The sequence below is a fragment of the Podarcis filfolensis genome (genome assembly GCF_964270895.1).
Source record: "Podarcis filfolensis genome assembly, chromosome: 11".
Classification (NCBI taxonomy): Eukaryota; Metazoa; Chordata; class Lepidosauria; order Squamata; family Lacertidae; genus Podarcis; species Podarcis filfolensis.
In genome coordinates, this window is record NC_139613.1 from 13888372 (window position 1) to 13915960 (window position 27589).

At 41.4% G+C, this 27589-nt stretch overlaps 1 protein-coding gene across 8 annotated transcripts in view; it reads left to right on the forward strand.

Annotated features, from left to right (window-relative positions):
- WDR7 (WD repeat domain 7) overlaps window positions 1-27589 on the forward strand; it is a 217179-nt gene that overhangs the window by 118035 nt on the left and 71555 nt on the right. For all 8 annotated transcript variants that reach the window (XM_083575496.1, XM_083575498.1, XM_083575497.1 and 5 more), the window contains 2 exons: window positions 4404-4625; window positions 24765-24951. In XM_083575496.1, the coding sequence (XP_083431622.1) occupies window positions 4404-4625; window positions 24765-24951 (409 nt within the window). The remainder of the gene's footprint in view (window positions 1-4403; window positions 4626-24764; window positions 24952-27589) is intronic.

Genomic DNA, 27589 nt, shown 5'->3' on the forward strand with positions numbered 1-27589 from the left:
ATAAAATAGCCTTTAGCCTTAATTCAAATCCATTGATTCCTGTTCCAGTTAAACCTGTAGAACTTAATATGTCTTTTAATCCTTTTATTGTAAGATAGGATAAAATTAATTTTACACTAGGACTGTGCAAAGCCAATTAACATGATCTTTAGAGTTATTTAGTAAAGTGCTTCAAACTGCTAAATTTATCCTGACCTCTTGGTTGCACTCCCTGACTGCTTTTTAAATGAAGTAATCAATATCTTGCAACCTTTTAAACAGCTTAAACTTTTTTTCAGATATTTTTTTACCTATATTTTATTTAAACAGATTAGGGATGAAAAATATACAGCTACAGTTGTCGACCATTTCCTGTAGGGCTGTTGTCTTTTTGGTTTTGGTACTCGGTCAGTGTGCTTGGAAACCTTTGTAAATGTGGAGTCAAAATGTCCGTTTGGCAAATAATGAAGAAATCTGTCACTTCCATTTACTTAGTGCATAGAAAGTGTGCTATCTCTACAACTTAAATGCAGAAACCTTCCTTCTTCCCCAGCATAGCTTCTTTTCGCCCCACATAGGGCTATTTGAGGTTATTAATTTTCTCACCGTGATAGGGTGATCAACCGTCCTGTCAAGAAAATGGATCTCTGTGTCACCCTTTAGCATGATTAAATGGAGGCACATCGCTGTGAGAAAATACCAAATTTTCACGAGACAAATGAAACTTGTAGCGAGGACAACTTTTATAGACATTATTTCATTTTAAAATCTCCCATTTGGCTGTCAGTTTATTTGTTGGGAAGGGTTGCCATTAATTGCATGTTCCTCCTAATAACTCAAAAGACAGTAAAGGGGGGGGGACCAGTTTCACACCTAAATCTCTTACACAGAACAAAATGTCAGCTAGTGTCCTCTGGTGAACATAGCTCGGTTTACGTAAACTGAGTTGCTAATCAGCTCCCCAAAACTCTTTGTCCCAATCCACTTCCACTGCTCTTTCTGGCACTAAAACGCATGCAGCTTTTAAGCCTGGCTGCAGAACGTTGAAATCTCTTGAAAGGGGGTCAGGAGCCTCAAAGTGCTTTCAGACGGGCGCTTCTTGTGAAAGAAACGCATCCGTAGAGCAGAACTGGAAAAGGCAGTCAACACGTTGATATGTTTTCCCCTTGCTTCTTGAGGTTTTAACATAGTGTTGGCTTGCTAAACCTGGACTCACCAGAAAGAAGCGTTTGGCCCTAAATGAATCCCGATAAAACGAAGGGTTAACTTGAGCTTGCTTTAATCAGACAAAAGGAAGAGCCAACGAGGGGGCTCCTCTCTCTCCCTTTTTGTTTTTCGAGGGGGGAGTTTGCCAAGTGCCCCTGTTGTTTAATTTCCTACTGGAAGCAGCACATGTGTGGGGCTTTCTCTCCCCCACCCCAGTTCTTTTCTTTAAACAGTGACCATTGCAGAGGCTGAGTGGTTGGGGTCAATGCCTTGCCTATTGATCAGTATCCCTGCAGTCCCCCAGCTCCAGCATCTGCTTCATTGGCTTATTTCAGTGCTTGCTTCAGTACATTAGAATAGAAATCCATAACCAGAGCTGTGCTCATCCGAGCAGGGGAAGAAACTAAATTAAATGGTATAAAACAATCTTGGATCAGGAGTTTGTGCCAATTCATCTTGATCTAAGATGTCACACCGGGCTCTCTGTCTGAGCACCTGGGCTAGAGGCAGCCATAGTGAAAATAGATGGAGCTGCGATCATTCATTTGTCAGCTAAGGAGCTCGGCAGCGGTTAGCAATTCCCTTCTGCAGAGGTCAGCTGACAGAACAATCAGTGCAACTGCAGAATGGAGCTTTCCTTTGAACTATTGTTATGGAGCATGCTTCTTGGGGTGGGGTGGGGGCTGGAGGGGAGGGGAGCGTGGTGGTTTCCTTCCAGATCATTGTGCTCTGAGGGAAGTGAATTAAAAAATGGATCTGCCTAGGCAGACCCCGGTTGCGGTTTGTGTTACGTTTAACAGTAGTGATTATATATACAAATTGCAGGTGATTAAAATGGTTACGTATCACTTAGCGTAGAGTCCATTTTTATCTTTCTTTTTCCATACAAGGTGACTATTGATTTTTTTTTTTTAAAGCTCCTTTCCTTCTCATTGTTAAAGATCACCCCCCACCCACTCCTTTGGGTGTAAAACTATCAGAACTAGAGCTGAACTGGGAATCGGTTTTCTTAACAGAGGTTCCAGTGCTCTTTTTTCCTTTTCTTTTAAGAGAGAGAGAGAGAGAGAGAGAGAGAGAGAGAGAGAGAGAGAGAGAATTCATTTGCTGCAGTTTGGGCATACCGTAGCAGAGCGTTTTTTATTATTAATTCTCACTTTGTTAATCTCCAGACCTTGTAATTCTGTCTGTGAGTACCAAGTGGTCTCTGATTTCTCTCAGAAGAGATTTAACATCATAGTGTAGCAGGGAGGAGTGGGACTTTTAGTACATTGGCTGTAATATACACAAGTCTGTTTCCTGGTACGTTGAAGAAGTCATAACTATATCTCAAAATGCAGTTGAAGTAATGAGTGATATGCGAGCCATAGTCACAAGTAGACCCATTAATTTGACCATTAATTTCAGTGAGTCTGTTCTGAGCATGACTTAAATAGGTAACAATCAGTGTCCTAAAATTTTGTAAATGCAGCCCTGCATGCTTATAATTATTTATTATTTCTTTAAGGCATTTCCCACACTTCTCTTTAGCTGAAAATGCTCCCAAAGCAGCTTACAAAAACCAGTACAGTCCCTGCCTTATTCTGGTGTACAGTCTAAATGGCATGAAACAGAAGGAAAAAGTGATGGGGAGGTAGAAGGGGGAAGAACAAGCTTGGACCATCCTTTCTTAAAGTTACAGTTCTTATAAAGACCACCTGGGGTGCAGACAGTTCAGATAGCCTGATAGTATTGCTGTGTTGTTCATATTCCTTTGCCGGCTGCATTCTTGCATTATTTCATCTACTAATGTAAACTGCTTTAGGGTCTGCATCTTTGACTTACAGTAAGACCCAGAAGCCATGTAAAGTAAGTATTTTAAGGCAGCAAGGGATTGCGTGCTCCAACCCTTCTGGGACCTTGACCCCTAGGCCAGTGTAACCTAGAAAGTGAAACTTAATGCAAGGGAGAGGGAACTTTTCCAGTTGGGTAACTGTCTAGCCTTTCTTGTTATAAATACGTCCCAGCATTTATAATGTACTGCCATAACAGAGTGCAGGAAAACATAAATCCATATATTTCATTTGGTGAAACAACTATTTGGCTTTTCAAAGACATCTGAAGGCAGCCCTGCCCAGGGAAATGTTTTTAATATTTTGTTGGGAGCCACCCAGAGTGACTGGGGCAATATGATAATGATGATGAAGAATTTATTATATGTACCCTACAATAAAACACAATACATTTAAAAATTCCCTATACAGGGCTGCCTTCAGATGTCTTCAAAAAGTCATATAGTTATTTATCTTCTTGACTCTGATGGGAGGGTGTTCCACAGAGTGGGTACCAGTACCAAAAAGACCCTTTGCCTGGTTCCCTGTAAATTCACTTCTCACAGTGAGGAAACCACCAAAAGGCCTTTAGAGCTGGACCTCAGTGTCTGGGCAGAACGATGGAGACGTTCCTTCAGGCATACTGGGCCCAGGCCATTTAGGGCTTTAAAGGTCAGCACCAACACTTTGAACTGTGCTTGGAAACATACTGGAAGCCAATGTAGATCCTTTAGGACCAGTGTTTATATGGTCCTGGCAGCCACTCCCAGACACCAGTCTAACTGTTGCATTCTGGATTAGGATTCCTGTTAGCATATGAGAGATGTCCACTATCTGTACCTTCCAGAAACAGTTGAAGATAATTTTGTTCCGACAGGCTTTCCCAGGTAGACAATTCTTTGCCATGAGTTACCGTATTTTTTGCACCATAACACTCACTTTTTTCCTCCTAGAAAGTAAGGGGAAATGTCTGTGCATGTTATGGAGGAAATGCCTACGGGTGGCATGCCTACGGATTTTCCTCCTCTAAAAACTACGTGCGGGTTATGGTCGGGTGCATGTTATAGAGCGAAAAATACGGTACTATTTTTGTATAGTTTCAGTTTTGTTTCAAATGTGTCTTCTGTTTTTTAAAAACTGTTTTCAATTGTTTTTATTATACATCGCCTTAAGACAACTGTTGGAGCACCACCATAGAGAAAGACCTATACCATGTGTTTCATTGGTTGCACAGCAAGTATCTGGAGAACAAGGCAGTGGCTACTATACCACTTTTTAAAAAAATGAATAGTAAAGGGAGTCATAAGGCGTGTATTTAAATTCTTTGCATAGTGAAAGGACCACCAGAGTTGCTGGAGTTAGAACAGTTTATGAACCACCTGCCCTAATGCTCTTTGTGTTGTGTTTCAGGTTCTCTGTCTGGATTTCCGCAAATGAAAAAAATATCTATGTCATACGAAGAGAGGCGAAAGCAAGCTACTGCTATAGTTTTGCTAGGAGTAATTGGAGCAGAGTTTGGAGCAGAAATTGAACCTCCGAAGTTGCTGACCAGGCCGCGCAGCTCTAGCCAAATTCCCGAAGGGTTTGGCTCAACGAGTGGTGGATCCAACTATTCTCTGGCGAGGCATACTTGTAAGTTTCTCACTTCCCACTCCCCCTTGATGCAAGCTGTATAGCGAAATATGTAGTGCTATTGTATTCTGTTATATGGCCCATTTCAGTAACAATGGGAAAGCCTGGCTTCCTGCCATGAGAACCAAGATGCAGAGAGCCACTGGTTCACACACACGCCAACACCCCTCTCCTCCTCCATGCACCAGAGGACGAAATCCAAAACGGAAGCTTTCGATTTTAAACAATTTCGTCCCAAGGAACTTCCAAGGGTTCTGGAGGGCCACAGGTCTAAGACACTGTTTAATGATCATAAAGGTAAAGGTAAACCATTAGGTCCAGTCGTGACCGACTCTGGGGTTGCGGCGCTCATCTCGCTTTACTGGCCAAGGGAGCCGGCGCACAGCTTCCGGGTCATGTGGCCAGCATGACTAAGCCGCTTCTGGTGAACCAGAGCAGCGCACGGAAACACCGTTTACCTTCCAGAGCAGTACCTATTGATCTACTTGCACTTTGACGTGCTTTCGAACTGCTAGGCTGGCAGGAGCAGGGACAGAGCAACGGGAGCTCACCCCGTTGCGGGGATTCGAACCGCCGACCTTCTGATCGGCAAGTCCTAGGCTCTGTGCCACCCGCATCCCTTTAATGATCATAGCCCCATATATATATGTGTGCATATCTAGGAGCTGTTGAAAACCTATCTTTGCTACCGAAACACAGGAACTATTCACATGCTCTTAGTAGTCTTAGAACTGATCCAGGAAGACCACTCTAAAATGCCTTAAAAAACAACAACAGCTAGTTCCCCCCCCTAAATTTGTTCCTAGTTTGTTGCCATTAGCTCAGGCAGCACTGTCTTTTCTGGACTATCCCTCCTTTTGTTCATTTACCCCTCCCGTGTTTTCATGGAATGCTTTCATGTCCTTTTTTGCAGCGATTTTTTCATGTCCTTTTTTGCAGCGATTTTTTCGTGTCCTTTTTCTGCAACTCTCACTTTGCTCCTTTTATCCTTGGAGGGGGGAAGCTGGATCAAGAATTTACAATCCCACTTTTCTTTACTAGCGATGTCTTAATAGCAAAACTGAAATGTAAAGTTAATTATTCAAAAATGCTTTGGGTGACCATCCAAACCTCAGAGAAGTTACTCATTTTTTTTATTCCCCTAGTTTATGAATATTGTAGGTGATTACCAGAATGGTTCCACAAACCAGTGGCCTTGGATGAATTCCTAAAGGTTACAGTAATACTCTTTCATTGCATTGAATCTAATAAGGCTGAGTGCTCTTGGGTCTCGTGTATACTTTCTTTCCAGATATACCTTTGTCTCATGCTTAATTCTTAATGCAGACACCACTTAGCTGAGTTTAAATCCAGCATTGCATTTCTAATAATCCTTCTGTGTTCTTTGTATGGGCCACACTGTACCCATGACTGCCACACCTCCCTTCTTCCCATTGTCAATAAGTGAAGGTGAAAGGTAGGATGGGAACAACTGTTTATAAAGACTATTTCCCTGGAAAGTATTCTTTCTGCTTCGTCATCATATTCTGTGCACTCTCACATTCATCCCATGAATTTTAATATTTTTTGAAATCTGAAGTGGGAATTTAAATCAGTGCACTTCCTGTTATGATTTTCAAAATATAATATATGACCTGGCCTCTTGGAAAAAACTTTATTTTACTTTGTTTCATGTTTTGTATCTGAACACCAGTGTATCTTAACATGCTTTCATATCAATATCAGAACCTTTATTTCACCATTAGCACCCAAAAAAGGTCTTTTTGACAGCATCTCCACTGTTTAAAAAAGAGGCGGTAGAGTTTTAATTCAGAAATTTACATTTCACCTCCTGCAATTCCATGCTTATATTCTGGGGCAGGCCTAACATAAGAGCCAAACAGTCTGTTTTGTTGAGGTTTACACAATGTCATCCAGGTTCTTCCTCCACAATGGAAATGCACAAAGAACATCTTGACAGAGTGAGGTTACTTATCATTAATTGTAGTTCTCTGAGAGACTGAGTGTTGCCTCTCTATAATCACATTTGTTGACCCCTTTGCCTTTTCCCTCGAGTGCTGCTCCCTCATAAGGAGGAGCAGAAGTTCTCTCTCTCTGCAACACAACTGCAAATATATGATACTGCAAGTCCCTTTGGGATTGAAAATATTGGCTGCCCCCAATCTCATGTGAACTTTGGATAATACTTGTAGTAGACCATGTTCATTCTGTAAACGAGTTTCAGCACACAAACCATAAATACTTGAATGCTTATTCTTATCCCTGAGTACTGCTAAGAATTCAGAAGATGGATTTTCATTATGGTCTTCATAATTGCTTGATGTTAAAAAAAAAACTTGTAGTGATTAGGCCCTGTTTGAAGAATTAATTAAAGGAGGATTCAGGTGACCTTTCCTCCCCACCCCACCCTACCCCCCAAAAACTTCTCTTTTGCCGCGTGTATACACCCAAGTCATTTAAAGGGATCCCTCATACAATTGGCTTCATCTTGACTTAGTTGTTTGGCAAACCACAAAGACCTGTCCTTGGAATGTGCAGTGAAGAAAATGTGGTATCCTTCCCTCTGAACAACTGTCATGTGAATTTCAATACTAGGGTTGTCCTAAGTGCTGATTGTGAACATCTAGCCTGAGCGGGCGCATGTAGTAGACACAAAGTCCAGGGACAAAAGGAGACACACCATTGCTCCTGGCCAGGATCCAATAAACAAGGTCTGGTCAAGCAGAGATGAAGTTCCAAAAATGCTAAGTAGACAAAGGAGAAAGTAGGTCCAGATAGGTGAGGTCAGGCAAATAAAAAGGTGAAAATGGAGGCAGGCTATGGGGTTAATTCAGCAACCAGGAAACCCAGAATGAACAGTAAGATTGGCAGCAAACCCTGCCCCTGGGGAGTAGAGCCTCTACTCATAAAGGATCCCTGCCTGTTTTAGAAGCTTAGCTGAAGTCTTCAGAGCCTGAAGAAGGCAATATGACCTCTTCAGAGAGGTTTTGGCACCACAGACACCTCAGGTGGTGGAATTTCAAGAAGATGGTAGGTGTTGAACGCTGATTTTGAGGGTACCCTCTCTTGAAGGTTCACGAAGTCCTCTGTATCACATCCCCTGGCAACCTCCTCCTCCCAACTCTGCTATTGTCTTTTGCTAACTGACACACCACTGGGGGAGGGACTCCACCCCCTTCTGGTATGGTGCTTAATGCCCCACCTTTCATCAGGGTAATGTCTCTGCCACCACCTATTTTGTCCTATGATGACCCCTCTCTCTGCCAGTCTGGCCACGCTAGGAAATCACTTCAGAACATCTGAAACTGAAGTCATATCATTGATCCACCTAACTCAGTGTTGCCTGTTTTGAACAGCAGCATCTCTCCAGGATCTCGTGTAGAACCCCGCTCCCCAAGAATGAGCTCTTCCACTGAGCTGGTCCTCTCTCCCAAGGGCCAAATGTAAACTACTTTAAGCTCTTAGGAGGAGGAACAATATGTAATAAACACAAATATTGTGGAAATTCAGATCATCCTTAGTGAAAACACAACCTTAGTATGATCAAGTTGCAGGATGCCTGATCTAAAATAATGAGCAGGGGGGGGGGGGAAGAGTCTGCAGCCAAACTGTGTGTTGTCCCTCCAGCAGTTTAAATTGCAATAACAATTAGAAAGTAGCTCATTTTGATAAGTATCATTGATTTACTATGATAAGATGTAAAACTCTTATCACATGCTTGCTACTGTTGTTTTTAATGCCAATTAATTGTGATATTTCTGCTCTGTAAGGAAGGATGTGATTCTTTAGGAATTCACACAGTGACCTTGCCTGACATCTCACATTAATCTCTGTTGACCTTACAAATGGTTCATGAGATATTTAATTATAAAATGCCACGTAAAGAATTTCTCATTACAGATTCACCACATCACACCTAAGCAGCAGCTAATGCTATGTTTATAAAGTTAATGGGCTGATAAATCTGAATGACTCTTCTGTCCTGAATATGAAAATACTCTGTTCGCTCATTAAAGCAGTGTATTTTTCCAACCATGTGCCATCAATATACCTATTAATGATGAGCATTTTGCACTTCAACTCAGTCAGTGTCGTGTCTCAAAATTTATTATCAGGCAGTGTGGATGTTGAGCTTTTTCCAAATGTGTTGTTTATTTCCAACATGCCTGAGTCGCATGTAATGCAGTTTGAAACACAACGGACGCAACAAATCAGGCACGCCCATTAAAGGTTTAACCCTGGTAACTGACCAAGCCCCAATGAAAGCTTTGCGGTGTCTCTGAGCAATGGGAAAGGCCTGTCTGCATTAAGCCCCAATCAACTTGCCCTCCTCATACATTTCCCAATCACAGCCAGATACTCTGCAAGCACAGAGAAGACAGGAACCAAGGCAGATTAAAAGAAAATTTGGAATTGACACCATCATACATCAGGGACTGGACGCATGCAAATTGAATAGAGCCATACGGAGCCCAAGAGATCTGCAAGGGAGATCCACAACGTTAGCTTGCTAGGGTAGCGTTGTGACAAGTGTATGAAGTGATGGCGCTACATCATGTGTTTCCATAATTACAAGTTATGGTGAAGATGGGGGATTCCAAACAGTATTTCCACTTTGTGAAGTGATCCCCTATTTGTCATTGTGCCTGGTCCCACCTTCAAGGTCAGCTTTGAAACTAATTAGATGTGTTCCCTCAAGGGGGCTTGCTGTACTGACAGGAGCATGCTCCAGCAGTGTTTCCATTCTAACCAGGTTCTCCAACACTATGGGCATAAGCATTGTCTACTGTGTTTAAAGCAACTGCATTAGAGCCATTTTAAAGGTTTGCCTTCTGCACGTGCTGTTGAGGGAAGTGGGGGGCAGATGGAGCTTATCAACCTGGGAAGGTAGGCTGCCTAGGAGAAGGAAAACTCTGACCCTAAACCTCCACTGCCTTGTGGGATATATTTGGGAGAAGAAAGGGCTAAGGAGTAAACCCTACACAAATCCTGAGTGGAGTCCCTAAGATGGTTGAACGGTGCCTTGAACGCCTCCTTCCAGCAGCTCCTGCAGCCAAGCTGGTATCCAACATATTGCTCTGCTTTCCTTTGGACCATATCAGCAAGGCCGAGAGGGAGGTCTTGCCATCTGGGCAGCCCAGGACTTCCATACACACTGCCCAGGCTTGCGCCTTGGGGAGGTCACTTGGGTGCTGCTGACACATTGGTTTGACTTCACCCTGAGAGGTGCACTCCATTGTCACTTGAGACAGACAGATGCTAATAACATTGTTTGCTGAATATGAGTTTCTTCTTGTTAAGTGTGATAGCATTGGGAACAGAACTCTGGTTTAGGATTTAGACATGTTAGTTTCCATGTAAGGTAGAATATGGTTGATAGGTGTTAAATATGAGTGGTACAGTTCATATTCTGCTGAAGTCAATAGTAGTTAATTTCTTTATTTCAGTGGTCCCTTTTTTCAGCTTTTAACTTACAGTATAAACATTTATTTTAATTTGACACGGTAAGATAATTACAGCACACTGAAGTTAATATTCACATGGGAAAATCCTAAATTCCTGATTTTTCAACAGGCTATCAGGTTTTGCTGCAGTTCTAATTATATACTGTTTTAAATATTGAGGTAAATGGCCATTTTAATAGCCCTGTGAAATTAATTTTAACTAGAAATGCAGATATAAAATCTGATGCATGCTTGCGGGGGGAAGGGTCGCAGTTATTTCCGTCACGCACTTCTAGATTATAAACAAATATGGGTGGAAAATAACAATTGTTTACTGTTTCCATAGCACTTTAATATAGTTTCATAGCTGGGCTAAGAATACACTTAAAGCTGGTATAGTTGGATTCTCTCCATAAATTGAAACAAGACTGAGCTAAAGCTCATTTACTGTCTTGGAACGGAATTGATCTTGCTTTCACATTTGATTCACCCACTGCAGATTTTGAGAGGAAGAAAAATAGCATTGTTAGGTCAGTTTAACTAGGCCAGAGTTAGACGGAGAAGATTGGCAAACCCGTTGTTCTAATTCTTTTCTCTTTCTTTGTGGGCAATTTTATTAGCGATTGGGCTGATTTAAATGCATTTTACTGCCTGTATAACATAAATGTGCACATGTATTGTTCTCCCATCCCTGCCCAGAGAGTGATGTTGCTGCTTTCTGCATCCTTGTATATTTGATTAAGGCATCCACAGGTCTGAAGGAACCATGTGCACCTTAATGCTGTAAAAGATGGCACACACAAGTTGATTGCTTCCATCTTACACGTTGAGCCCTCCCATTGCTATCATGTAGAACTGTTGATGAAGCAGCTGTGTTCATTCCCACTCCGTCTAGGTCAGCAGCATTAGATCAACATGCTTTGTTGCTAGCCTTAAATTGCTGAATATCTTGATTTCCCAACTATCGAGATCAAATGCATTTCTTTCTTTCTTTTAAAAAAAGCTGGAATTATTTTCTTTTTAGCATCTGTGATTGAGAGATCTCACTGACGTTGACCTCTGTTTTTCTCTAAAAATGCATATGGATCATCGGCTCACTCAAAGGTTCACAGGTAGCCATGTCGGAACATGTTTTTGAAAACCATGAAAATTCTTGGCAGAACTGATTGGCAGAATATTCCTTTTTATCGCTCCAACTCTTTCTTCTTTTAAGAAAACCAGCTTTATTTACAAACTCTGGCAGATGAGATATATTTTTAAAAAATCATAGTATGTCAAACAATGAAGTACGATAGTGAGCCTCATCTGGCAGGCTTGTTCCAAAGCCTCAGGGTCTTTGCTGAAAGAGGCCTGTTCCTCTCTGCCAATGTCTTGATCTGCTTTAGTGGTGATACCTTGGGCAGAGTGTTTACCAACAATTTCAGCTGGCCAGGGAGAAGAGGCAGATCCAAAGATGTAATGCCCTGCTTGCATGTTTGCTTTCTCAAAGCTAAAAAACAGCACTCGCATATCCTCCAACATTCTCAAATGAAAACAGGGACGTCCTAAAATATTATACCCCACCCATCTGACTGAGTTGCCCCAGCCATTCTGGGTGGCTTCCAACATATATAACAAACATAATAAAACATTAAACATATTTTTAAAAAACTTCCCTATACAGGGCTGCCTTCAGATGTCTTCTATATATTGTACAGTTACTTATCTCCTTGGCTCAGGGGTGGCATAACTCCATACCCTCCAGCATTTCTCCGATGAAAATAGGGATGTCCTAAGGAAAAGTGGGACATTATGGGTCTGGGATCAAATCAGAAACTGGGACGGCTTCTTTAAAACTGGGACCATCCCTGGAAAATACGGGCACTTGGAGGGTCTGCACTCATTTCATATATAAGTACAAATTTCCATTGCCATGTTTCATGGCCATGTGTTTAAATTGGTAGTCCATTCTCTTCTCCCAGGAATTGTTGGCAGACCCCAAAATGTGTATAGGCTGTGACCTGTCAGCATTTTCTTTGCTTTGTTCCCATTCTCTGCTCTTGATTTCTGTACCACTGAAGGCAAATTAGCTCCTCTGGGCAAAGGCTTGTCCCTTTCTTACATTACTGCAAAAGCTAATTGCGCTGTATAAAAAAATCATATAAATTTGCCAAATGTATCTGTTCCCTTTCCCAGACCGACATGACTTCCAGCTACCTAAAATTTCCCATGTGCTAATGTCTTTATATAACACAGACATGAGTATTTGCAGAATCTCCTTGGAGATGTAATAAATAAATAGATAAAACACATGGGATGCCCACTTCCGGTTTTCTGATATCCTTGGTCAACATAAGCAAAGAAGGCAGCAGGGCCCATTGTTCAGGCTAGCAAGAGTCCTGACAGTCGGAAGGTGCATCATGGTCAATGGTGAAAGCAGAGCTTGTGTTCAAATCCATTTATACTAGAGCAAGAATGGAGAAGGAATAGAAGTTGCATAAGCCCAGGCTTCTTGAAAAGAGGTGATTTCCAACTCCTTGCTTCTGGCAGTCACTAAGTGGATACTGGGCCTCTTTTATGGCACAGCAGATTCCTGGGCTCATCTTTGACCTCTCCTGAATATCTGGCTCTCTTTCTGAGAGGCAGAGCCAATTAGTGTTTGGGAAGACTTTCTGATTTGATACATTCCAAGGAATGGTGGATGGAGGCAGGACAGACAACATAAACTAATGCATGTCTCCTTATGCAAAAAATGCTATCTGTGGGTCAGTACTGTGCTACCTGAGGCGGGGGGGGGGGATAAATATTGTATCCCACATCAGACTGAAAATAACTAATTGCCTTGGATCCATTGCATTTAAAGGAGACAAGTTAATACCATGCAGACTGAAGAATTGTGACCAAGTGTCGTCAAGGGTGAAAGTGGACATTGGACAAGAAGCATGGCAATAATTTGACACCTCACTTCATGTTTCCACAAACCTCTCCCTTCAGTGTTTGCATGGTCACACAAAGTGCAACAACAGGCATTGGTCTTCTATTTTCATTGACAGTTCTGACTCTCCTATAATACCTAGCTCTGCTTTAAAGCTCTCCTCTCAGTCTTAACCCCAGCTAACTTAAATCCCCCTTCTTTTGATCTCCAGTTGAAAGTACAGTGGTACCTTGGGTTACATACGCTTCAGGTTACATACGCTTCAGGTTACAGACTCTGCTAACCCAGAAATATTACCTCAGGTTAAGAACTTTGCTTCAGGATGAGAACAGAAATTGTGCTCCTGCGGCGCGGCAGCAGCGGGAGGCCCCATTAGCTAAAGTGGTGCTTCAGGTTAAGAACAGTTTCAGGTTAAGAACGGACCTCCTGAACGAATTAAGTACGTAACCAGAGGTACCACTGTATCCAGAATCTGCAGGGGGGGGGGAGTGAGACAGCAGCATATGTCATTGTTTGAGTGATGCAGTGGTCATCCTGCAAAGTTTCATTTACAAGGATCTCCATTGGAAAACAAAAAATTTTTTTTCCTTCCAGTAGCACCTTAAAGACCAACTAAGTTAGTTCTTGGTATGAGCTTTCGTGTGCATGCACACTTCTTCAGATACACTGAAACAGAAGTTGCCAGATCCTTCTATATAGTGAGAAGGTGGGGAGGGGTATTACTCAGAAGGGTGGTGGGAATGGGTGGTTGGCAGATAGCTGTGATGAGCCTGTTGACGACTCTTAACGACTGCAATAGGTCTTACAGGAAAAAGCAAGGGGTGAGAAGGTGAAAAATGGCTTTGTCATGTATAATGAGATAAGAATCCAATGGATTCTTATCTTAATGGATCCAATGGATTCTTATCTTAAGAGTCGTCAACAGGCTCATCACAGCTATCTGCCAACCACCCATTCCCACCACCCTTCTGAGTAATACCCCTCCCCACCTTCTCACTATATAGAAGGATCTGGCAACTTCTGTTTCAGTGTATCTGAAGAAGTGTGCATGCACACGAAAGCTCATACCAAGAACTAACTTAGTTGGTCTTTAAGGTGCTACTGGAAGGAAAAAAAAATTTTTGTTTTGACTATGGCAGACCAACACGGCTACCTATCTGTAACTCCATTGGAAAGTACAGGAAACCAAGGCTAACATAGTATTCATATACTTCACAACTTTGTTAATGTTCCCTAGTGCTTGTGGCTTATTTTCTTTCTCTCCTTGAGGAAAATGTTCTAAATCTGGGCTCCTTGTTTGGGTCTAAATGTATTTAGATCCCCCCCCCCCCCCGCTCTCTAAATGAAAGGACTTCTTTAACTAATTGACTACAGCTAATTGACTACAGTAGTGATTGGAGTTCAACTTTCGCAGGCCTTGCATAACAGCAAACAAAATTTTTTGGACCCATTCAAGATACAAGAGCAGGATTTTGAAAAACATATTGCTAGCATCCTATTTGTCTTCATTTTATTCTTCACTGAGCCCCAATATTTGTTTACAGTTTTTTGAGGGGGGGAAATGCACCAGAAATCTTCATTTGCAAGCATGCCCAGTAATGCTCTTGTAGCAAAAATGGGACAAGCCACCTTTAAAACGTATACCCTTGCTCCTTTTTACAGTAAAGCCATAAAAAGCTGGCAGGCAACTAAAGAGACGGATCTTAAGCCTCTTTTAATAAAACAATTAAAGTAATAAAGTAATCTCTTACTGTTTTATTAATTTCATTGGTAGAACATAAAGGGCTTTGGGTGAAATCTTGAAATCAATTGGAGTCTTCCCCTGGGGTTCAAAAAGTCAAGATTTTATCTCGTATATTTGCACTTATGAGCACATATTTAAGTTTCATTTTAGGTGATAGCGACAAAAATCAGCAAAGGTTAAAACTAGTTTTCTAGAGGATTATAGGAAATAGGCTGGCTAGGGCTTAGCGAATCGAGGGAGGTCTTCTCAACTGCAGTTAAGAGACTGGGATTTTGAGCTTCATTTCCCACAGCCTCTTCCTGGAGTGAGTACCCTCTCACCAGATGTTTTCATGCCTGAGTGATGTTGTTGTTGTCTAGTCATTTAGTTGTGTCCAACTCTTTGTGACCCCATGGACCAGAGCACGCCAGGCACTCCTGTCTTCCACTGCCTCCTGCAGTGTGGTCAAACTCATGCTGGTAGCTTTGAGAACACTGTCCAACCATCTCGTCCTCTGTCGTCCCCTTCTCCTTGTGCCCTCAATCTTTCCCAACATCAGGGATTTTTCCACCATGGCTAAAGCTAACACAACCAGGCTTTGAACTGCATATTAGGAGAGTTGGTCAGTAGGATGTGGTTTGGTGTAGGCTGGTATGAAAGATATCTGATATATGGAGTACAGTGGTACCTCGGGTTACAGACACTTCAGGTTACAGACGCTTCAGGTTACAGATTCCTCTAACCTAGAAATAGTACCTCGGGTTAAGAACTTTGCTTCAGGATGAGAACAGAAATCATGCTCCGGCGGTGCAGCAGCAGCGGGAGGCCCCATTAGCTAAAGTGGTGCTTCAGGTTAAGAACAGACCTCCAAAATGAATTAAGTTCTTAACCCATGCCCATCCCATAACTGGGATGTAGAACCTGTGACACTCCCAGTGTTGGACCACAACTCCCATCATTCCAGACCATTGGTCGGGCTGGTTAGGGCTGATGTGGTCCAACAGCTTTTGGAGATCCACAAATTTCCCATCCCTTCTATAAAAGTTTGGGTCAGCAGAGAAGAGTTTGACTATGATTACAGAAGTTATATGGCTGGGCCAAGAGCAGCAGCTCCTTGTCTCCTTTCTAATTCCCTCCCCTTTGATGTCAGACTAAAACATTTGATGTGGAGGCATTGTGTTGCAAGCTTCAGTGTCCCCACTCCAGTTTATTGGCTGCTGTTTACAGGGGTGGAGAAGCTTAACATGGCCCTTGGATCACATGCTCTACTTCGCTCCTATATGTGCTGCTTTTGTGCTGCCTATTGTTGTTTTTCCATTTCTGTAGCTTTTTAAAATGTTCTGGCTTTAATTGTTTTATTTTACTGTTGTTGTTTTTTTGTTTTACTGTAATTTTAACTTTTGGTGAGCCACGTTGGGAATCTCTGTAAGTCATTTAAGCAAATTGGTGGTTTACTAGATTTTATGAAAGGGGAGGATGGCTGAGATGTCGGTGGGTGGAGAGAGAGAGAGACTATGTAGTCAAGTACCGAATCCAGAGGTGTTACAGACTTACCTTGCTCTCCATATTTTGATTCATTAAAACTTGGCATACTGAATTGTTGCTAATAATTTCACTGAAGAAGATAATGACTGAAATCTGTATGCATGTTCTTGAAGTTGCACTGGTTAAATCTATAGGGGTTAACACTTCCTTTTACTTTACAGGATTTATAATTAAATTGGGGCTTGTATACAGATCTTTTAATCTAAACATCATTTATTAGTTCTGGGGAAATTCATCTCTCCCCCCCCCTCCAAATTCCATTCAGAAAGGAACACTCGGGTATTATTTGGACGTAATCAAAAACCATAGCAAGGAAGACTCAAATTGCCAAAAGTTCCCAAGGATAGTCGGCTCGTTTGGTAAACAGCTGCCAATTAACCAGCTTTATTCTGTGCTGCGCCATTATTGTTTGCGTTATTTTGCAGATTCATCGGCACATATAGCATATTGTAATCCTTTGATCTATTATGTAAACTTGTTAATAGACACTGGGTAAATAGGAAGGCGCCAGCCATCACACGGCCTTGCTAATGCAGTCCTTGGCTACTGTACCAAGGCCAATGTATTGGCAGATTTGTATTAGCATAGACACTGCTCATCCTGCACTAGATAATGGACTCAAAGGTTAAGAGCAAAGGATCGCAACAGCCACGATCAGCGGAGCTTTTCTAGGGCTAATTACCTCTTCACTGCGCTGACTCTAATGTGACATGTTTATTGCCTTAACTAACAACTCATTAGCTTAGTTGATGTTTTTGTCAATATTAATTCGTTCATTTAAGCCAAGTCAAAGCTTAAACAAAGATGTCCAGACTGAGAAGTGGGCAGCAGAGTGACTTTTGTTTAGTTCATCTTTTCCCCCCTCTCTCTCCCCTTAGCTCAATTTAAACAAGATAAATGTTGACAAGAGAAATATTTAGAGTGTCTGCAGGTTGTAGGTGTTTACTAATGTGCTAGTGTTCAAGGGCCAAGGCGCTTTATTTAAATAAGGGGGGGGGAGAGGCTTAAATGATTTGAGAGCGGAATGTTTAATAAATTAAAACTCACACTTAATGGGTCTCTGGAAGAGCCATTTGAAAACAACTCTGGCCTCCAATAGGTTAAATTTGGGTCCCTGGGAAGATGTGCTGATTGGCCGGCAACCTCTCGGCTGCTAAATATGGCAGGCAGTTTGTTCAATAAACAAAAATAAGAAGCTGGGTTTTGAGAACTGCCTGTAGGAGGGGGAAAAACATAAAAATCAATACTTTATCTCAACCACAGCAATAAGTAGCTAAATGAATGATATTAAAAAGAGCTACTGTATAATAGCATCGCAGTAATGATCAATTACATTTATCTAGGAAAGTTACTTGTTTAGCCCTCATTCACATTTTACTAATGGATGATTGCCGTAGTTCATTATTTCAGCGTCCTTCATTTGAAAAGGAAAATAATCCATTACAAGATTCATTATCACAATTTCAGTATGCATAATCTGGACATAACTATGGCAGAGGCTTTTCCCTTTTTGTTACATAAAGGCTGCCCTGTGCTATTTTTCTAGAAAAAGAGGTGCCGCAACTCAACAGGAATGGCAATTGCGCCCACATGAGGTGCTGGAACCCACCTAAGAGGTGCTGGACCTGAGTTCCTGTGAGTTCCCCCTGGGGGGAAAGCCCTGGGGCTGCCCTTGTGTTTAAAATAGTGGGGGTGAGAGAGGAGACCATATTAATTTTGCATTTAACAGGCTGGAAGCTGATGATGTAGCACAGTATGGATCGGAAGGTTCCCAGTCACTTCTCCTAATTGAATGTAGCTGTTAACTCCAGTGCAGTAAACATAAATGAAAATGTGGGGTTTATTGTGTTATCTGTAGAAAGCCATAAACGCTCAGAGTGCTTTTCACCTCCCTCTCCTTCGTAGGGATGGGGAACCAAAGCAATTGGTGCCCGTAAAGCTGCAAGGATGCAGGAGATCACCAGTGTAGGGCAGACGTAATGGCAATATACTGAAACGGCGACTGTGTGTTGTGGACGTCTGTTGTAAAACTGTGTGAGGTCATGGATAAATCAGGAAAATTATTATTATTTTTAAAAATGGACTATTTGGACTGCCAGCAAACCCCACCCGTAAAGTGAAAAACAACAAAACGCCACAGAATATAATGTCCCGATTAAAAATAAAGAAATGTGGAAACGTTAGTGCCACACAAATATTTAAGCATAATCTTTAAAAGGCAGTCTAAATAGAAAGCAGCTCAGGCTTCTGAACTTTGGGGAAACATTGCTCTGGAAGCTGCCTAGTTCGGCTTATGTCCTTTGGGTGAGAAAGAAGCTTTTTTACTTCCCTCTTCACCATGGGAAAATAAGAAAAAAGTTATAGCCATAAAAAAAAATATTCTTATGATGGGTGAGCTTTGAAGGCATAGTAGCAAAAAATGTTTACTAAATTTCAGATAAATAGGTCCAGGGGTTTTATTGTACTGGGTACCATTAAATTTTCCTTTTCCTTTTCCTTTTCCTTTTCCTTTTCCTTTTCCTTTTCCTTTTCCTTTTCCTTTTCCTTTTCCTTTTCCTTTTCCTTTTCCTTTTCCCTTTCCCTTTCCTTTTTTTCCTTTTCCTTTTCTTTTCCTTTTCCTTTTCCTTTTCCTTTTCCTTTTCTTTTTAAAGAACCATCTGTAGCTCTCTCATTTTGACAGAAGTTTATGAAATTTGCAAATATGGTACTCACTTCTGAGGAGGATAAACCCTGACACATTTCAGTGGTTTTCATACAAATACTGTCTTTCCAGTTTTGGGGTGATTCTTTTTTTAACCAACTGACTTAATTTCCCCTAATTATTTTTTGTGGCAAATCTGTATAAAAATAGTGTACATGGGAGAGATGCCCGTGGCTAAGAAACTTGCCAAATTACAGACAAATCGGTCCAGGTTTTTGTGTGTGCAGATTTTGGAGTCAGAAGTAAAAAAAATGTTTTGCTTCCCTCCTTGTGATTATGTGGGCAATAACTTTATCTTGAAAATGGATATATTGTAGAGGTTCCTGAAGGAATGTAACCTGAAAATTTTGGAAGGAGGAGCACAGGGGCCAGGGAGTTGAGTTGTTATGTTCACTAACTGGAAAACTAAGAGACAAGGACAATAGAGATTTCAAAAAAGATTGGGAACCATTTTTGTTGTACTTACGAAAACATTGTAAAGAAGTCAACTCGCTTGCAGGGTTTGATTAAACACTTACAATTAAGAAAACAAAGGGTAAGGTGTAACTTGGAAAAAAATGGCACAAAAAATAAGAATATAACAATACAGTATTTAATTAAAAGATTATGAAATTAAGGTAGACTAAGACGGGCAGGAGAAGCAAATATTTAAAGATCCAGAAGAGGAAGTTGAGGGAAGTCATGGAGGGGTGATTGGAATCCATATATTTTCTTTGTGATAATAATGATTGTATTGAATATAAAATTGGATAACTCAATAAAATAGAATCAGTTTGATTCCCTCCCCCTCTTTCTTTTTCCTTTCTCCTCCTGTGAAGAGGCTGCATCGTAATGTTTTAATGTTGTATTTTAATCTTGTTTTTTAAATTGTATTTTAATCAACTTGTTTTTATTATTGGTTGTTAGCCACCCTGAGCCCGGTCTTGGCTGGGGAGGGCGGGGTATAAATAAAAGTTATTATTATTAAAACTATTTAAAAAGAAGATGTTATGTTCACTCAGTTGGCACCAAATGTGACAGCGCCATGGATCCCTTGGTAGAAATGACTTCTGCTTATGTCTACAACTGAGAACCTTTCCCACATCCAAGTAAGCCGCCCCATGATCTTCGGATGAGGGGCAATATGGAAATTTTTTTAAAAAAATAAAAATACGAGTTCCTTCTCCTGTAAATTTGTGGACAGTGGACAAATGGTGCAGCGTAAAATCCGGCCATTCTGTCTGACCCCAGCAGTGGTGGGAGAGCTTTGTTCACTTAGCAACACTTAAAATAAGTGGCCAGTCATTATTAATTCATCTGGCATTCTTTGTAATAACATAAATCTTAGTGAACTAATTTGGTTTTAAAGTGCTTATAATAAGGAATCTCCTGAGGCTGCAACCATAATTGAGCTACTAATTAATTGCAACGTTATTTTAATGTGGCATTCTTTTCTTCGCTTGACTCTTCATCCGAGGATGTCAGCAGCCATTTTGGCAACCGTTTCTTCTTTATCTACACTCGGCTCTATTGTGCATGTATGCACAGCATGGTGGAAGGTTCTTTTTGTCTAGTATTGGTTTGGTGGTGTGGTCAGTCCCACCTTCAAGCCAAAGCCAAGATCTACTGTGTATGATCAGTGAAGAAAAGAGCTGTAAGGATGAAAGATCAGGTGTTGTAGGTTTCTCTAAACCAGCCCTGCGCTTTACAAAATCGTAGCAAAAATTAAGGCCCACAGGTGAAGACTATTGCTGGGCAATACAGTGGTACCTTGGTTCTCAAACTTAATCCGTTCCAAAACCAAAGTGTTCCAAAACCAAGGCACGCTTTCCCATAGAAAGTAATGCAAAATGGATTAATCTGTTCCAGACTTTTAAAAGCAGCAATTTAACAAGAATTTTACTATCTAACGAGACCATTGATCCATAAAATGAAAGCAATAAACAATGTACTGCAGTCACACAATCAATCAATCAGTAGCTGAACTGGGTTCCACACAGTCACAAAAACAAAACAAAAAGAGTTTCAAAAACAAAAACACAAAATAAATAGCAAAAAAGACAGACCTCAGCGTAACTCAAAACGGAAGTATGGCACTCAAATCGGAAGTGTAACACTCAAAACGGAGCACGTTCGGCTTCCGAAAAAACTTCGCAAACTGGAACACTTACTTCCGGGTTTGCAGTGTTTGGGTTCCAAGTTGTTTGAGTACCAAGGTGTTTGACAACCAAGGTACCACTGTATCTGGTTTTCAGCACTGTGGTATATCACCAGCTAAAAATAATGATATACCAATGTATCACGATGTCTGGAATAAGGATGGAGCCACATAGAGTCATTGGCTGGCTTCACAGTTTTTCCTGCATCATGATTTTTGCCTGCTCTTGTGATTCACGGCCCCCTGCATGAGGCAGGGGAGAGCTGAGCCAACAGAATTAAAAGGAGTTGCAGGAATTGAGAGAAGCATTGGCTGGCTTCACAGTTTTTCCCACATTGTGATTTTTTCATCACACAAACATCATGATTAGCGATATATTGCCAGTTCAGTTTCATTGAACTTAGTGGCGGGAAAATAAGACTAGCTTCAGTCATTTATTTTAATGTGCAGGCAGGTTGGCATGGATTTAAAGGTTAAAAACATCAACATGAACCTGTGTTGGATAAGCCATGAATGTGATATTAATTGTCAGGTATGTGTGACCACGAATGAATACAATTCTCTAGGCGGCTTGTAAAATAAAAGCAAAGAATATGCAATATTTAAAATACAGAATGCAATAATTAAAACAACAAAGTAAAAACAACACAAAACTTTCCCTAGAAGAGGCAGAAAAATGTAATTTGCAGCTGAGTTCAAAACCAGTTAAAAAGAGCAAGATCAGGTCTTTCCCCCCAGCACTAAGTTCAGTGAAATTAACAGGCACTGGTCATAGAATCATAGAGTTGGAAGAGACCACAAGGGCCATCGAGTCCAACCCCCTGCCAAGCAGGAAACACCATCAGAGCACTCCTGACATATGGTTGTCAAGCCTCTGCTTAAAGACCTCCAAAGAAGGAGACTCCACCACACTCCTTGGCAGCAAATTCCACTGTCTAACAGCTCTTACTGTCAGGAAGTTCTTCCTAATGTTTAGGTGGAATCTTCTTTCTTGTAGTTTGGAACCATTGCTCCGTGTCCGCTTCTCTGGAGCAGCAGAAAACAACCTTTCTCCCTCCTCTATGTGACATCCTTTTATATATTTGAACATGGCTATCATATCACCCCTTAACCTCCTCTTCTCCAGGCTAAACATGCCCAGCTCCCTTAGCCGTTCCTCATAAGGCATCGTTTCCAGGCCTTTGACCATTTTGGTTGCCCTCCTCTGGACACGTTCCAGTTTGTCAGTGTCCTTCTTGGTGTGAGAGAGGTTTCTCTGATGACTTGGAATTCACTGCCAGCTGACACCCCTCCCTAATAAAGCACCACACACCTGGTCTTGAAGACCTACTTATTTTCACTGGCTTGTTCATTATTCTCAATTCTGCTATTTCAACTTTTGGGTTGATAGTCATGTAAAAAAAAAAAGGTATCTGGTTTTCTTTTCAATCTGCAAGCATATTTATTATTGCTGCCTTTATTAATTAATTCTTTTCTATTTTATTATCATTTGAATTGTGTTTTTATCTGTTGCTTTGTAAACCACCTTGAATAAGCTTTAGACAGGAAGGTGACCCATAAATATTATGAATTAATAACGTAAACACATTTACATAAATCCTTTCTACAAATGTTCCACTTCTGAGTTTTCATTATAAGGTCAGGGCTTTGTACTGAGAGGGAGAATACTTGTAATTTTATTATGAATGGACAATGTAATTAAATGGTTAAAACTTTATAATGGACATATAGTACATTGATATACTATGGAACCAAGGAACGGAATAGGGGGAAGTCAATCTATTTTGGTTTTGGTTTTATCTTTATTATTGTTTGTTTGTTTTTGTTATTGTTGGAAAATTAATAAAATGTTATAAAAAGGGATTTGTACTGAGAGGGAAACCTCTTAATCTGTCTGCTGTTGAAGAAGGAATTGGGGAAGCAGCGTCTCTGAGTCAGAAGTTGTGTTTTGAAGAAAATAAAGTGTGCGGCTGGGCAGCATATTCATCAGACACATTCATGGGGTTAAGATTTAAAGGCTTGCTAGGACATCTTCATCCCACTCCTGCGGCATTACTCACTAGAATTAAATCTCAGATTGCACCATTCATGCAGATTGAAAGCACTGCTAGTGGTTTCTCGGATGATGTCACCGGCATGTTGTTAAGGAGTCATTAAAGACCGTGCATGTATTCTCATTAAAGTCTTGCCTTCTCCCCCTTCCTCCACCGCTGCGTTGAAAGCTGATTAAAAAGCAGCAGACATTACGGCAAGAGCTGTTTCGTCTGTTTCGTTTGCTTGTTTTAAAGTTGGGTTTTGAGTAGTGTTGGGCGACCAAGCAACAGGTTCCTTCCCTCACCTCATCTTTAGTTTTTCCAACTGTTCACCGGATATTCTCAAGAACACAGGTCTTCCAGAGTATGTGATTTTAGGGTGGAGTTGCTTGTTTGGGGAAAGAGGGGGCTTGGGAAAAGTAAACCCCAAGGAATTTGCCCCCGTCTTCCCTCTGCCTCTCCTCACCCCTCATTGACACACACACCCTTCTGAGGTGGGTTGGAGCTGGTGGTGAGAGATTACTGGGAACAGGAGAGTGCTTACCTGCTTCATCCTTAAGGCTTGGCCATCTTGAACATGCTCAGAAATGCATTTCTTACCAGAATCCATAAGATTTGTAATTTTCCCCGTCCACACAATACATCAAAACCACTGTCATGCTGCCTTAAAAAGTTGTGGCTTTCTCCAAAGAGTCCTGGGAACTGTAGATTGTTAAGGATGCTGAGAGTTGTTAAGTTGCAATTCCCGAAATGGCTTAATGGTCAATCCCTCTTCCCTGGGGACTCTGGGAATTGCAGATCTCTTGGGGGGGGCCTCTCTAGATCATTGTTGTTGTTGTTGTTGTTTAGTTGTTTAGTCGTGTCCGACTCTTCGTGACCCCATGGACCAGAGCACGCCAGGCACTTCTGTCCTCCACTGCCTCCCGCAGTTTGATCAAACTCATGCTGGTAGCTTCAAGAACACCATCCAACCATCTCGTCCTCTGTCGTCCCCTTCTCCTTGTGCCCTCCATCTTTCCCAACATCAGGGTCTTTTCCAGGGAGTCTTCTCTTCTCATGAGGTGGCCAAAGTCTTGGAGCCTCAGCTTCACGATCTGTCCTTCCAGTAAGCACTCAGGGCTGATTTCCTTAAGAATGGATACGTTTGATCTTCTTGCAGTCCATGGGACTCTCAAGAGTCTCCTCCAGCACCATAATTCAAAAGCATCAATTCTTCGGCGATCAGCCTTCTTTATGGTCCAGCTCTCACTTCCATACATCACTACTGGGAAAACCATAGCTTTAACTATACGGACCTTTGTTGGCAAGGTGATGTCTCTACTTTTTAAGATGCTGTCTAGGTTTGTCATTGCTTTTCTCCGAAGAAGCAGGCGTCTTTTAATTTCGTGACTGCTGTCACCATCTGCAGTGATCATGGAGCCCAAGAAAGTAAAATCTCTTACTGCCTCCATTTCTTCCCCTTCTATTTGCCAGGAGGTGATGGGACCAGTGGCCATGATCTTCGTTTTTTTGATGTTGAGCTTCAGACCATATTTTGCGCTCTCCTCTTTCACCCTCAATAAAAGGTCTACTCTAGATCATAGTAATCTGTGTTTGATCTCTTTTTCCTGACTCTGGCTTTCTAATGTTTCTTGTGTGGCAGGCAAGGCCTTGACGTATCTTCTGCTGCAGCCTCCCAGCCCAAAACTTCCGCCACACAGCACCATCAGAAGAACTGCCATTGATCTCATAGGACGAGGGTTTACAGTATGGGAGCCTTATATGGATGTCTCTGCAGTGCTGATGGGGCTATTGGAGCTCTGTGCCGATGCCGAGAAGCAACTTGCAAAGTATGTACTTCACTCAATAATTTGGGGGGCGTTGTCGGGGGGTGAGGTGGTAGTAGTAATTGGTTTCGTTTCACGTGGTTTTGGTTGAGATATCCAATAACACCAAGGTCTAGGGGGGCCAGTTACACATTGCCAGAAAAGTAGGTTTGATTCACACATACACAGACTCACACACACAAAAAGAGGATAGCAATTTGCATAAAATCAGCATATGCTAATTTATATAGAATCATAGAATTGTATAGTTGGAAGGGGTCCTGAGCGCCAACTAGTCCCAACCTCCTGCAATGCAGGAATCTCAACGGAAGCATCCATGACAGGTGGACATCCAAACTCTGCTTAAAAACCTCCAAGGAAGGAAAGTTCACAATCTCCCGAGGGAAACTGTTCCAACTGTCTAACCACTCTTATTGTTCAGTTGGAATCTCCTTTCCAGTAACTTGAAGCTATTGGTTCAGGTCCTAGCTTTCAGAGCAGGAGAAGAAGAAGAGTTTGGATTTGATATCCCGCTTTATCACTACCCGAAGGAGTCTCAAAGCGGCTGACATTCTCCTTTCCCTTCCTCCCCCACAACAAATACTCTGTGAGGTGAGTGAGGCTGAGAGACTTCAGAGAAGTGTGACTAGCCCAAGGTCACCCAGCAGCTGCATGTGGAGGAGCGGGGAAGCGAACCCGGTTCACCAGATTACGAGTCCACCGCTCTTAACCACTACACCACACTGGCTCTCACCCTGGCTTACTCCATTTTCCATGAAACAGCCCTTTAGATTTTTGTCGATGGCTACCATATCTCCTCTTTTCCAGGCTAAACTTCCAAGTTCCATCAACCATTCCTCATAGGACTTAGTTTCCAGGCCCTTGGTCAACATGTATAGGTGCAAATTTAGCAACAGTTATTAGGATTTTAATAGGAATACATTATGTCTCACCATAGTGGGGAAGACACCAGGGCCTTGTGTTCCTGCCCCATCTAGTGACCAAGTGGTGCCTATTGTTGATGGGCAACATCAAAGCTCCTGCTCTTTTTATGTCTCAAACACATGTTCAAAATTAGTATGTTTTGTTGTGCACTTTCAGCGTATTAGGTGTGATCTAGGGTGATCTCTTACGAAACCTGACACCCATCTTTCAAATATGGCTCCATACTACATGTAAAATGGGAAAGAATCAATACTTTTTATTCCTTGCCTTTTCGTTAATCTCCTCCAATCAATCTTCTTACGCTAAGACAAAAGTCTTCTTCAGGCAGGTACTTGAAGAGGATACGTGTGGGAGACCAAGCTGGATTGTGACTGCTAGGTATGCAGTCACAATCACGCACCCATGTGCACACCAGTCATGCCCCATGCTCGCCACACATTTGCCTTGCACATCTACATCTGTACGCATGTATGGTTTCTTCCGTGTGAACAGCAACGTTGATTGTCCAGGGCTTCTGTCCGCGTTCATATTGGAGTGAATCCATGGCCAGCAGGGAACGCAGCTGGTGTGTGCATTGATATCAAAGGAGCATTGCTAGTGGGGCGGATCCCACTCGCGTCACGTGCATGCCCTCTCCACGCATGTAAGATGCATGAAGAGGGTTGTATTCTCTCTTGCTCTTTTTATTTAGTACTAGGGCAGACTGGCAAGCGTAATATTACTGTAAATAAATATGAATAGCTAGTTCCATGCAACAGTTCTAAAACTGATAACTCAGTCTTGTTGTGCAGGTTGAAGGAAATGACTTGGTGTACTTTATGACTTCCTTTAAAAAGTACACCATATTTTCTAAAAACTAAAACGAAAGCAAGGTTTTGATTATTATTTTACGTATCCAGATTACTTTAGGAAAGGGGGATCCACCTGCTGTAGTTTTTAAAGTATAGTAATGCCATATATATATATATATATATATATATATATATATATATGCATGCTTGCAATCTTCTTGGGTGTGTGGCTTTTGTTTGTTTTTTTCCTTGCCTAGGTAAAAAATATTTCAAGACAACCTTTTTCCATAGATAGATAGATAGATAGATAGATAGATGTGGGGGAAATTCCTAAAATGTACGCTGTGCTCAATCTCAAATTCTTCAGTTCAAATAGATAGAAAATACAGTCAATTAAAATGAAATCGGATCATCTGTATAAATGTTTTGAGTTTCCTTGCTTAAGACTTGTTTATTTCATGGAAATATGTGAACAAGTTATATCTTATAAACAGATGTATCTGATAAATCCTTGGAGTAAAGGCAATCAATATAACCATGTACTTTTTTTAAAAAAAAAAAAGGGAGGTGGGAATATAGCGGCACTGTGTGTTTTCACTGTGAGCACAACCTTTCCTTGTAAGATGAAATATAAAAAATATTGTTCAGCTATTAGGATGGTCAAGTGCTTTAATTCATAGCTGCTTTCAACTGCCTCTTAAAACCCACAGGGACATTTTCCTGCACTATTGGGCAGATTGTATTCTCTTATATAGATACATGCCTGCTTTTGTAAAAAGCGTTGATAATTGCTCTTCCTCTCACATCCTCTGTGATGAAAAAGCACAATCTCTGATTACTGTTTTGTTGACCAGTTAAAATTGCACTTTAACTTGAAAAAAATCAACACATTTGGGTGTTCACTTCTTCCCTAGCACAACATAAGT